Consider the following 13,556-nt stretch of genomic DNA (forward strand, 5'->3'; position numbering starts at 1 on the left):
TATGGGAGTGGCCAATCTGCAGCTTAGGACATATTATGATGCTTAGCCAAATAGTGACAAATTCAATTTTTTTGTTATAATTAATCAGTAATTTATCAGTGATTTATTCCATGACAAGATGTATAGGGTCAAGAAGTATACCAAATTAAGTGCATAGGTGGATGGAAAGAGAGAGGAGTAATGTTTGAAGCATTTCTCCTCTATATCCATCATTAGTAGGTGCCAGTGGCTATTTGTACACAAGGGCATAAAGGCCAATTTTGCCTATTAATTTCGAATTGAAAACCTCTAAGAACATTATCCGAAAATTCTCAGAGTCTCTGTTATGCATGTTGCTATAGAAAATACCAAAAATACAAAATCAATAATAACATACACGATGATTTTAAAGTAAAGAAATTCTAACCAAAAACTCACCAATAGCCATGACCTAATAAATATACAAGGAGGATGCTTATTTAGTTCAGATTGCTGGCACTCCCGAAAGAGTGCCATGAATGCATCGATAACCTGCATAATAGTTCAATGAATTTAAAAATATTAGTCAATCATTTTTATCCTAAATAATTTTTGTATATCAACTTGCATCATCTTCCAATATCTGGTTGAGTAGTAGCTCATGAACTTGCATTCGTGAAACAAGGCTACTTTCGTTGGATCAAACTACTGTCCTGTAACCACATAGAAAACTCATGTAACCACAGATTAGCACTGTATAATCAATATTGAAAAAGTGTAACTAAAGGCAAAAACATGTAACCGATGATATTTTTAGTATAACTAAAAATATATTATCGGTCTATTATCAGTGAGAGAAATCTCGCTATTATCTCTCTCTCTTTTTCTATAATATTTTTTGACCCTGGGTAATCCAGTCATTTTTTATAGTACACCTAATATCATCAAAAGTAAAATTGAGTTTATAAGTATCGTTGTATGCTTTAAAAAAATAAGAGTATAGTTATTTATGTATCAGACGAAATTAAGTAGTCATGCTATCTGCATTAATGATAAATATAATGGTGGGGGGCGGAGTGTCTGGCATGTGGGCTTTTTCAACTATTTTATTTCTCATTGATTGGTGGGTAAGTAGGATTGCATAAGGGGCTTTTATCTTTACAGATTTATCTCTGTGGCCCCTTCTCTTCACCATCCTAACTATTGAACTTGATTTTATTATTAACCCATCTATGTCCCTTCTCTTTCTAGCACAACCCTCTTTTTTCTGTTCATATTCTTCTTTTCTCATAATTTCAGCACCTGCTGAAGGAAGATTAAAACAATCGCTAAAAAATTTGGATGGAGCTCCATTATCTCCAACCTCAGCTTCTTCCTCATCTTTTGGAGGTACAAAGCTTCCTTCAAGCTCAACAATTCTCTGCTTTAGAAGTTTGTTTTTCTTTCTTAGTTCATAAATTATCCATCTCAACTTTCGATGCTTTTTCTTATAGTGTAAGATGATCTTTTTCATTTTCCTTAACCCTCTCCCCCTATCCACTCTCTTCTCTTTTATTTTCTCTTCTCTTATCTTAATCTCAGATTTTATCTTCTTAGATAGCCCACTTCTCATCTTGACAATAGCATCGATGTGTGAGCACAGTCCTTCAATTGGTTGGAAGAGCCACTTCTCTTCCTCTTCTTTTACAAGGAGTTGTATCTGTAAAATTAAATATTAGAGTAAATAATCCATTGCACATAAATTTCAAGATTAAAAATATATAGATTTTATTAATCCTGTGAAATAAAAGCACATATCCTCTATTCTAAAAAAAGTATATTTTCAAACTTGAAAATACTTACATTCTTGGGTGGCACTTTAGTAATCATAGATTGTAGCTTCCCCTGAATTGAAAATCTCTTTATACTATAATTCAAAATATGAAGAAAAATCCATAGTAGATGCGATCAACCAAACCTGTAACCTCATATAACCATCCCTGCATTATATGGGAAATAAAAATTACATTGCAACAAAATATATGCAAAATTATAAAAAACATCATGGAGGTGATGGGTACTTACACTAAGAGTGGTTATACGACCCCTTAAGTACCCAACATTTATCGTTTCATCTGCATTTCATTTTTATACCAATAAGGCATTCTCTTTGATAATGCTATGTATGAAATTATATACGATGTGATCCCATGCAAAGTTAGAAAGTGAATAGGGATTCTCCACATATTTACACAATAAACAAGACTGTAAGTATTTTTAATATATAACTTTACAAATAAATCAAAATTATAAAAATTAGAATATCTACCTAAAGATCCATCTGGCAACTTTCATGTTATTTATTGAGAATAAAAATATCTCCATGATGTATAAACACATGAGGTGGATAAAATCTTCAAAGTCCTCCATCCCTTCTCTCTCTATCAAAGATAGTATAAGGCCTTCTAATCTTTTTCACTTAAATGTCTCATTGCCATGTATCCTCTGGTCAAAGTACTTTCTAACTATATCCATTTTTTTTCAAGCACTCATTTTGAAACTGACACGGGCACCATATATCAGGAGATCCAAAATCAAGCCAACATCCCCCCACTCTATCTCAACAACTGACTATCTATTCCAAAACAACCAGAATCTATATCATACGTTGTAAGTAAATCATCAATAACTGCTCTCTTTTGTTTGATAGAGGATACATTAAGCAATGCATGAAATGGAGTCATGCCCATGCAGCTCCAGTGGTGTTGGCTCATTTTCTTTTTAACTTTCAACATGAAGAGGTGATATGATGTAATATAATAACGATAATTAATTAGAGGACCTTTATCACTTCTCTCCTCTCCCTTATCGCTGCCCTCACTTCTCTTGATTTTTTTCTCTTCCTCATTCTCACTAATGTCATCCTTTAACTCCGATTTATTTGTAATCTACATAAAACAAAAATCTTAAATATAAAAACTCATAAAATCTATAAAGAGACAACATCAATTATGTAATCAAAGTTAATTTAGAAGTAAACACTTAGAAAGTATATATAATCAGGACTCTATACAACCAAACTTAACAAGTGAATTCTGTAATCAATATATAAATACATGTGACTATAACCGATATACGTATAACCAAGTAAATACTTACATAACTAAATCAGCATTCCATATAACTCGATCCTCTATTAAATATGCAGGTAATTCAATCTAATATGTTACCTCCCCGCTCTTCTCTTTTTTCTCCTTAAATCTCCTTCTTCTAACAGTATTTTGAGTCAGTACAGCCATTTTCTGTCACAAAATAAATACATCAAATAACTGAATAAGATGCTTGTTATATTTAGAACATGCACTAATATCCAAAATATAATGCTAATAAATCGGTACACAGTTCAAAATTTTGGTTACATATTTTACCGTAATGATTATGCATATCTTATTTTTATTTGCAAATCCAACTTTTGGTTACATACTTTCGTCTCTTTTTCTTCTAGTTTTATATAATTTTTTCACGGTTTAGAGATGAGTGACAGTATTTTGGGACCACAAAATAGAGATAAATCGGGCAATGCGAAGCTTAGGACGGGGGAGAAAAAAGAGCAGTTATTGCCGTCACTGGTCCAGACCCCAGAGGGAGAGATCAGAGGAAAAAGAAGCAAAAGGGGAAGGAGAATAGAAAAAAGAGAGGGTGTACCGAGAAATTTTCTCCATTCATTGCTGGTAGAGATGGAGAAAAAAGGAGGATGGCGGTCGCATATGCCTGAGTGACCGAATGGTGGTGTTGTCGAGGTCATGGCCGATGGTGTTGGAGCGTAAGAAGGAGAAGAGGATGGAGTTGGGGATGACGGATTGAAGATGAGGATTAATCTTTTCCTTCAAAACCGTCAAGGTCATTTCTATCGTTTAAATAGATTTAAACAGCAATAAGTGACAACAGTAGGTTGTAGGGATCCAAAAATAAATCATTAACGGTCTAAGGATATTTTATTTTAATTAAAAATTTAAAAATAATAATGAGCCAAGTTATGGGCTCATAGATTTTTTTATTTTTATATTTATTTATTTATTTATTTTTTCGGTTTCAGTTTCGGTTTCGGTCTGGGGTTTTAAATTGGGCTCGGTGGGTGGCATTGGAGCAGGATCCAAGGGGTCTTGTCCGGAAATTTGTGGTGCGATCTCATGACGTCAGAAATCGAGTCGGATAAATATTTTCTTCGATTTTAGTCGCCATCAAAAACGTTCGGAAATCGACCTCTTTTACATTACATTGCTGTTCCTCTGCTTCCGGCTTTCTTTCGTTCGAAAAAGAGAATCCCTCCGACCTGCAATGGAAGACGACGCGACCAAAGCCAGGGTTTCAGATGAAGTGCCGGCTTCCCCTCTGGGCGACGGAGAAGGAGGAGGGGAAGGGAGAGGAAGAGAAAAGGAAGAATGGGAGGAGGCCGAGGAAGGGGACGTGGAGGAGGGCGGCTGCCGGCTAGGGTTAGATGATGAGATGGACCTTCAGGAGGGCACCCATGGGGTTGAGTTCTACCAGCAACTTGAGCGGCTGGAGTACGAAGCCCTTGCCCCGAAGAAGCGCAAGGCCCTCCACGAGCAAGATAACCGGTGAAGAACCCGTCTTTTTTTTTCCCCTTTTTTCCTTTACTCTGTGTTTTTGCGTTAAAGAACCAATCTTTTTTTGGTTCTTTTCGCACGTCTTTGGTCATATTTCTGTATTTTAGTGGTGGTAAATATTGAATCTTTTTGATCTTTACTCAATTCATTATTCGTATCTTTCTGTTCTCATCCTAAAGGGTCTCTTTTTAATTGTTTTCCTTCTTCGCGTACCCTGTTTATTCCAGTAGTGGCGAGACCACCAAGAAGCCAAGACGGGAGGAGGAGGATGAGGACAGGGAAAGGATTTTAGAAGGGGGGATAGCTTCCGGTCTGGAAGACAGAGTTGTAGAGATGGAGGAAGATGAAAGAAGGGGAGGAGGAAGAGAGGTAGAAGAGGAGGAAGAATGGGAGGAGGAAGAGGAAGGAGACGAAGGGGAAGAAGAGGAGGGATACAGATTACAATTTGATGGAGAGATGGATCCGCTGGACTTCGTTCAAGAGGATGCCAATGGTGTCGAGCTTTACCAGCAATTTGAGAGGCTTGAGTATGAAGCACTCGCTGAAAGGAAACGCAAGGCCCTCCTTGAACAACAGAGCTGGTAAAAGACCAGTCTTTTCGGCAACCTTTGTTCTTCATGTTAGTTCAGTGGTTATAAGAAACTGATCTTCTTTTTAAGGAATTTTTTTTCTTGTAATGAGTGTTTTTGATTGAGAATCTTCCGTTCTGTTTATGCTTCTAAGACTTCTTAGTTATTCTAGTAGTGGCGAGTCTGCAAAGAAGCCAAGGCAGGACGAGTTTTTGGGTGTGACAATGGAAGAGATTAATGAAATGATGAATTTTGGCTCCCGGAGAAGATCAAAAACTGTACGGCATTTTCATTCACTACTCTCTCTCTCTCTCTCTCTCTCTCTCTCTCTCTCTCTCTCTCTCTCTCTCTCTTACAATAACCCTTTTTTTTTGAAATATGTGATACTTAGGATGAGAAACCGAAGAAACATAAAATAGTTCTGATACATGGTAGTAAGAAAGGATCTGTCATTGGTGATTGTCTTTGTTATAATGCATCAAATTTGTGGGATGAGGTGATGATATAGGGTGAGACATGATGTCAGTCTGAATGATATGCTGTATCTAGACCAAAAACAAGCCGTTTAGAAAGTAGTTTGTCTGGCATGTCCTTGTTGCATGGTTTTAGTTTCAGAAACCTGTATGTGCATTTGTGATCATATTGTTTTTCCAAATAATTTCACTGGCAGTTGACTGATTTTGTTCCTTTGAGCAGCCTAAGAAAAGGGGAAGAAAGAAGGGATCAAAGAATAAGCTTAGCCCTGAAGTCAATAGAAAAATCGGAGATGCTACTCTTCATTATGCATCTGGAGATTATGATGAGGTGAGAATTTTTCTTGGCCATTACTAATATGCTCCTGGGTTTTCATTTGAACAAGCTTCAAATATTATAGCTTACTCTAGTGAAATTGTCTGTCCTATACTTTGCTATGTTGTTGGGTCGAAAAGATCAGTGCCAATTGTAACAGAAAACAAAATGGAAGAAAGAGGAAAACATATAACAAAGTATTCTTTATTATTGTAATACAGAATTGAGAAAATATAAGGAAGAAGGGAAAAAGGAGATGACAAAGGAAGATTGGAATGAAAAAAATTGAGGAAGGGATAAGCACAGGAAAAACAAGAAAAACTAGAAAAGATGGAGAGAATAAAGCTTGATAAAAAAATTTAGGGTGCGTTTGGTTACACTTTTTGATTTTCAAAAAGTACTTTTTATTTTTTTTGATTTTTGCTATTGAGTAAAAGCAAAAAAATAAAAAGTATGTTTGGTAACTACGTTGCTATAAAGTAAAAAGCAACATTTGGGGATGGCAGGTGAAGAGCTCGATGAAGGAGAAAAGTTCGGAAAGGGAGAGAAAAGGGTTCAGGGAGGTGAAGAGCTCGATGAGGGAGAAGGGTTCGGACTCTTTACATTTTTGGTTTGGTGTTTTAGACGTGGGGAAGCAAAAAAAGCAGAAAAGCAAATTTGGAAAGTAAAAAATTTTTGCTTTGCATATAAAGCAATTATTTTGATTATTTTGATTTTTGCTTTTTGCTTTTCATGATGTTATCAAACATTGCTTTTTGATTTTTGCTTTTTAAAAATCAAAAAGCAAAAAAAGTACTTTTTTAATGGCTAACCAAACGCACCCTTAATGTATAGATATATGCAATATGATAATAAACAAAGGAAAGAAGAAAAAAAATAAGGGGAAGGAATAAGGATGAGAAAGGGGAAAAAGATGAGAAAGAAGAAGAGGAGAATGAAAATAGAGGGAAAATAGTGGATAAAAGAAGACAAATGCAGAGAAGAGGGACTGCTTGGAAACAAGTATGGGTTAGTTGAATTAGTAAGGCCCATAGATGCCTTGCGCATGCACACATGTGGACATATAGAGACACCGCCTCTAAAGGGGTTTACAGAAGTGAGGAGTCATATTACTTGTATCTTTAGACATAAGCAATTAATTATCATAATGGGAAAATGTTATCATAATTAATAACTTCATGTAACTTATTATTAAGAAGTTTATAGTGCACGCGTGTGCGTGCACACACACATCTTAAGCAACTAGATGGCTGCCTATGAGTATGACAATATTCAAGATGCATTATCTTCTTTTTCGATCTCTATCAATTGCGTAGGCATGAAAATAATATCAGTGGTTGCACTTCAACTCTATTGGATCCTAGAGGCATTGATGGAGTAGTTTCTCCTATAACCTTAACATGTGCATGAATTATTTCTTTTCATCCTTTCAAAATTGAATCCTTTCATATGGACTGCACTTGGATAACCCAGCTAAGGTGTAGGAATAATTCTGTTTGGCTTGATGGTGAATTTATTTTATATGACTGTAATGACCATTTTCAAATTGTTTAATGACTCTTTTCTTTTCTTTATTTTATGGCCTTGAAGAATTCTCCATGGTTGTTCCTTTTGTAAGTTGTAAATTATTTACTTCCGGAATGGAACCAAAGTAAAATAGTGCATGGCTGGTTTCATCAAGGTTGTTATATGGGTACTCTACATAGTTTCGCAACAACATATTTGTCCATTATGTCACAATAAAAGAATCTGTATACTGATGTCCATTTTTGAAAATTTGAATACAGGCAATTCCTTTACTGGAAGAGGTTGTCAGGCTTGCACCAAATTTGCCTGATGCATATTATGTACTTGGTCTAATCTATGATGCTAAAGGCGACAAGAAAAAATCTCTAAACTTTCACATGATTGCTGCACATTTGACACCGAAGGACCCATCTCTGTGGAAAAAGCTTGTAGCCTGGTCAATGTGAGCTCTCTTTATGATCTTATCTCTTGCAATTTCAGGTCAATGGAAGCATTTCTGAATCATGATTCTAGATTTTTTTCCCCCTGTTCATAGTTTGTCTTTCATCTGACTAGCTATAATACTATCATGGACTTAAACCATCAACATTTAAAGTAAACTCAATCAACTTTTTTTTGTTCATTTTAAATTTTAATTTTAATTCGTACATGGCCTGAAAATCTCTCTTTCCTCCTTACTTTGCTTTTGATTTACCGATTGCTGTCTTTACTGTGTTGCTATTATGTCCTTTTTTTTTAAAAAAGAAGGTTTCTCTAATCGGCTTCTGTTTTAACAATGACATTTAGAGTGAATGACTTTTGATAACTAGGATCTATTACAGAAAACACTGAGAAGATAAATAAAGACATCTAAGTGAATTAGAGCTGGTTAGATGAAGCAAAGAGGTGCTTTTAGGTTGTTATGTGGTCAACGTATTATCTTGCTGATCCACAAGAAAGATTTGTAGAATGACTAGAAGGCTAGAACTGTGGTATGACTCGGAATGTTGGATGATAAAGAGAGCTTTAGAGGCCAAGCTAATAAAGCAGAAATGGAATGTTGAGATGGGCATGACTAGTTAGTATAGCGTGAGAAATCACTATACTAGAAGAGTTGTTGGACTTGCTTATGTTTAGGATAAACTGATGGAGAATTGATTAAGATGGTAGAGCCATATAACCTGAAGATCTGGTGGGCTCCACTAAGAAGTGCTTCAATCTTTTGCTAAAAATAAAATTATAGAAAAAGAGGAGGGTAATACCTAAAAAAACATGGATGAAAGTTGTCAGTTGTGATAAAGGATGTGAGAAAGCTTGAAATACTACTAGAGGTAGCCTGAAATAATAATTCTTGCCAAATGAGGATTTGTGTAGCCAAGAGCAAATAGTTAGGACTAGCTCAATGGTTATGGTTATGATTCTAGTCATCCCTTTTGACTATGTAAAGATCAAATAAATTTAACACCTTGAACCACATTGACTGGTCTAGTTAGTTATTTCTAGTTGTATATGATTATGTGAGGGAACTGGTCACCATTCCTAAATGGAAATATTGTTGCGTACCAGATTTCTATTTTTCTTTTTAACTCTTTCCCTCCTCTCTTCAACCAACACTTTCTGCATGATCTGCGGTGCTACTTGGTATGGGGCGTACTGTACCATATTGGTCTTGTACTGGTACGCTGTCTCATATTGTGCTGACACTCTGTATACTGTCTATTACCGTATCAAACTGCATATAGACACTATAATAGAATGGAACCAGTACAGGGTTCGGTATCGAGACGGTAAATCTTGCTTTCTGCTTTTAATTGTTGTTGAGTTACTCATTTTAAAACCTCAATATTGCATGTACCTATGTAATGATTCATTATGAAAGTTGAAGGGATGTTGATGAGTGCTTTTGCATTATACTCGCTGTTGTTTTGTCATCTAAATTGAGGTCTTTGCTTGGTCTATTTTTATAACTATATAATACGCATTTGAAGCAAATTCTGATGCTCAGGATAGTATCACATAGAAAAACTTTTGACTCTGTGACCATATCTGGTTTATGGAGCTTATCTGAGCAATTACAAGTGATGTGGCCTTTCTAACTATGGGCATTTTTTTCAATTCCTTGTGCTGCCTTCATATCCTTCAAGTTCTATAGTCGCTTTTGGCCTAAGATACAGAACTTGCCTGGTCATTTCGAAAAACTGCAGCCCATAGTCTCTTTTTGTAGTAAAATATACACCTCATATGTGGTTTTCAGCCTATTTATTGCAAGTATTTTACCTTTTAATTTCTTTTTCCACCCTTGACCTGTACTTGTTTTGAAATTGTAGGGCCTATTTTTTATAAGTTATGGATTCTCATAACTAGATAATTCACTTATCACCTGATATTAGTATTAGTGGGCTTGGAATTTTGTTTAAAGCTATGATGTTATTGAACATTTACTAGGATGGATGGAGGCACATATACATGTATGCTGTATATGTGGTAGCCACATTAACCAATTTAATGAAATTTACCTGGAAACAACATAACATTTTTTTTTTTGAGGTGGAAAAACAATCACCTGTAGATTTGTTTGGTCCATATGTTGTAGTAAGAGACACACGATGAGCAGCACCTCATTGCAATCATTTGTAAATATCAGTATCTTTGGCTTTGCATAAAAATATAACAAGCCTGCACCTCTTTGACTACCATGTCTCCATGCTGTGCAATAATTGCTTGTATTGCCGCCCAGTGATCATCTATACTTGGGTATGGCCATTCACTTAATGAGATGTCTGGCTATCTGCTCTCTGTATCAACTATGGGCAGAAGCGCTCGCCACATCAGAAATTTCTTTGTTGCTGCTTAATAATTTTATTGATGTTCTGCATTACAATTCCTGCCAAGTGTTACCGCGAGTTGAGAAATATTTTCCAGTAGTTATATGTCCACCTATTCGGACACTCTCATCTCATTTGGTCCCAATTATAGAATGATTTCTGCATTTTAAAATTTGCATTTTTCAAATTATGACTCGTTCAGGTAATGTCAGACTGGTTGGGTTACCTCTGATTATTTTTTACTTTCTTTAATGCAGTGAACAGAAAAATGTGGGTCAGGTTAGGTATTGCCTTTCAAAGGCAATAACTGCTGATCCAAAAGATGTAGGCCTGAGATTTGACCGTGCATTACTATGTGTTGAACTTGGGGAGTACCAGAAAGCTGCCGAATCATATGCTCAGATAGTAGCAATCTATCCTGCCAATATCGAGGCACGCAAGATGGCTGCAAAGGTTGTACTTCTTTCAGTATATGTTTATTGCCAGATAACTTAATTTTGAATACAGTTTTAAGTAATTTTATGAGCTTGAATTTTGAATCTCTACATCCTCGTGAATCTCATGTTGGTGTACCATATGACTACCATTTGCTTCCAATGTTGATAAATTTAGTTGTTCTGAGAACCAGGGTTGTGTTGTGCGAAGCTGAATCTAGCCATTTTGCTTTCATGTATTTGACAAGGATGTTTCTTTTAACAATTCAAGAATAACTTTGATTTTGGAATAGTCAGAATAGACCTGTATTATATTGTAGTTATGTTCTCAGATATCTTGGCATCTCTCCTATTTGATATCTAAGCATTGGGGGTCATACAGCTATTACAGTCTAGAAGTGTGACGCTATGACTATATGAATTCCACAATTGAGATTTTCTGATGCAGGTGCATAGCCCTGAAACCTCATCCCTCCATTAGTCAAAGTTCATTCTTATCATTGTCTTATAAATGCCAGATGTTGACAGTGGGAACTTTTGGGCATTTGACTGTATTTTTCTTGTTTGTACAGGTCTTCATTTTGTCATTTGATGTCCATGAGTCTCTTAACTTATGTATTTGACTCTGCATGCATGTGTTTACCTTCTGCAGATATTGTGCTGCCTGCAGATTGATGCTATTTGCAGGCATTTTGTATTTGAAGACTAAACATATGACAAGTGATTTTGAAGCGGCATTCTAAGTAATTTGTTAAGATAGGTTTAATTCAGAATCTTGCTTTCTGAATTCTCTTTGTCATTTATCAGATGTACAGAAAGTGTGGTCAAGTTCAAAGGGCTATCAGTATTCTGGAGGACTACGTCAATGCTCATGCTTCTGAAGCTGATCTGGGTGCTGTTGACCTGCTGATTTCTTTGTACATGGAGAATAATTCACATAATGAGGCACTTAGGCAGCTTGAGCATGCACACACAGCATATTGTTTGAAAAAGGGATTGCCATTACATCTAAAAACAAAGGCAGTAATCTGCCATGCTTATCTTGGAAACATGGAAAATGTTGAGGTTTGCTGTCATCCTTTCATTTTGCAACATGTTCATTTTCTAGTTAATAAGTCCTCGCACGAAATAAATTTTTACCTTTTCACTCATTTGCCCTTCTTTTTTGCTGCCAAGATAATCCAATCCTTGGCTGTGTCTCTACTTGCTAACTATAATTTGATTACGTAATAAATTTGCAATTTTGCATTCACATTGCTGGACATCAGTGGCGGATCCAGAAATTTTGCTTTATGGGGTCAATATAATAAAAGAAGCAGAGAAGCCGTAAGGGAGAAATAAGAAAGAAAAATAATAATAATAAAATATTATTTTTAAAAAAATATTAAAAAATAATAATATATAATATCTTAACTATCTTTTATAATAAAATATTATAAAGAAGTACCATAGCAAAATCCTAAATATTATTAAATGTTAAAATTATAATGGCTAACTAAAAATTATTCTAATCATATATGTTTGATATGAGTGAAAAAATTGAGAAACAAAGAAAAACTAAAAGAGTGTTAAAAAAAAAGAAGCTAAAAGGGACATACCTAAGAGAAGAGAGATAGGAAGAACATAAGGTTTTCTATTATATTTGGATTGATTAAGGTATCAAAAAGAAATTGATGTGGGGTTTAAATGTAAGGGGTGGATGGAGAGGGATCATAAGGTTGGGGTGGGGCATTAAAAGATAAATAAAGAAGCAATGAATAAAGAAAGAGAAAGAATGACAGAGAGGGGAAGAGAGGTCAAAGTGGCATGAGAGAGATGGGAGATATGAAAGTCATTAAAGAGAGAGAATATAAGTCATAATTACTCCTTTCATCTTTTGATGTGGTCAGTCTTTCTAGCATATAAAAAATAAATTGATGTGGGGTTTAAATATAAGAGATGGATGGATGAGGTATTAAAAGATAAATAAAGAAGTAATTAATAAAGAAAGAGAAAGAATGAGAGAGAGAGAGGATATGTGAGTCATTAAAAAAAGAGAATGCATATCATAATTACTCTTTTTATGTAATTTTTTTTATCTTTTACCTTTTCAAAATTTTATATCAGATATGGGGTCAATTTATAAAATTAGTGGGGTCAGTTTTGAATTTTCTACACACACACACATATACATATATGTGCCTAATATATTTTAGTTTTCTTGTGGGGTCAATTGACCCCACATTTATATGCATAAATCCCCTATGCTGGACATTATAGATGTAAGAAACGTGGATTAGATCACATCTGTTTTCTGCAGAAATTCATGGTAGGCGTCATTTCACATTGAATACAAGCAATATTTCTTAATCATGCCTTGTTCTCCTTTTTCTTTGAAGACTGTTCATGCCAAGCCCTCCATTTCATTTCAGGTTCTCCTTCAGGATATGCAAACGGAGCATGCTGCAGACAAAGGAGACTTGATTACTGAAGTGGCTGACTCGCTTGCAGATCTTAAGAGATATGATTATGCATTGAAGTTTTACCTTTCGCTGGAGGGAGTTGCTGGTGATGACAATGTAAGGTAACCTCTAATGTTTTGTACACCCATGTATGTCCCTATGAATGTTAGCATGCATGTATATGTACACATATACACACTTTGGTTGCATTTTAAAAAGGATAGTGTATATATGTACACTATGTATGTATATGTACACATGCATATACATTCACACTGGTTGCATTTTAAAAAGAATGGCGTTCAAAGGAATTTTTAATTCATGACGGCAAGCCTTGGTGCAATTCCATTGTGACCTTCATGTTATGGACCTTCATGTTATGGGTTCAAAACACGAATAGCCTCTCCGCAGGCAGGGGTAAGGCTGT

General features: G+C 35.4%; 1 protein-coding gene across 3 annotated transcripts in view; it reads left to right on the forward strand.

Moving 5' to 3' along the window:
• The first annotated feature begins 4,194 nt into the window (after positions 1-4,194).
• Positions 4,195-13,556, forward strand: part of LOC105051580 (uncharacterized) — a 32,408-nt gene continuing 23,046 nt past the window's right edge. The window contains exons 1-8 of one of the 3 annotated variants that reach the window (XM_010932095.4): positions 4,195-4,556; positions 4,793-5,146; positions 5,310-5,412; positions 5,831-5,938; positions 7,711-7,892; positions 10,512-10,707; positions 11,496-11,753; positions 13,100-13,246. In XM_010932095.4, the coding sequence (XP_010930397.1) occupies positions 4,276-4,556; positions 4,793-5,146; positions 5,310-5,412; positions 5,831-5,938; positions 7,711-7,892; positions 10,512-10,707; positions 11,496-11,753; positions 13,100-13,246 (1,629 nt within the window). In that variant the 5' untranslated portion in view covers positions 4,195-4,275. Of the gene's footprint in view, positions 4,557-4,792; positions 5,147-5,306; positions 5,413-5,830; positions 5,939-7,710; positions 7,893-10,511; positions 10,708-11,495; positions 11,754-13,099; positions 13,247-13,556 lie in introns of all 3 variants that reach the window. The other 2 variants (XM_010932096.4, XM_010932094.4) reach the window with 2 other exon arrangements.

Source organism: Elaeis guineensis, chromosome 9 (assembly GCF_000442705.2).
Source record: "Elaeis guineensis isolate ETL-2024a chromosome 9, EG11, whole genome shotgun sequence".
In the NCBI taxonomy this organism is placed as follows: domain Eukaryota; kingdom Viridiplantae; phylum Streptophyta; class Magnoliopsida; order Arecales; family Arecaceae; genus Elaeis; species Elaeis guineensis.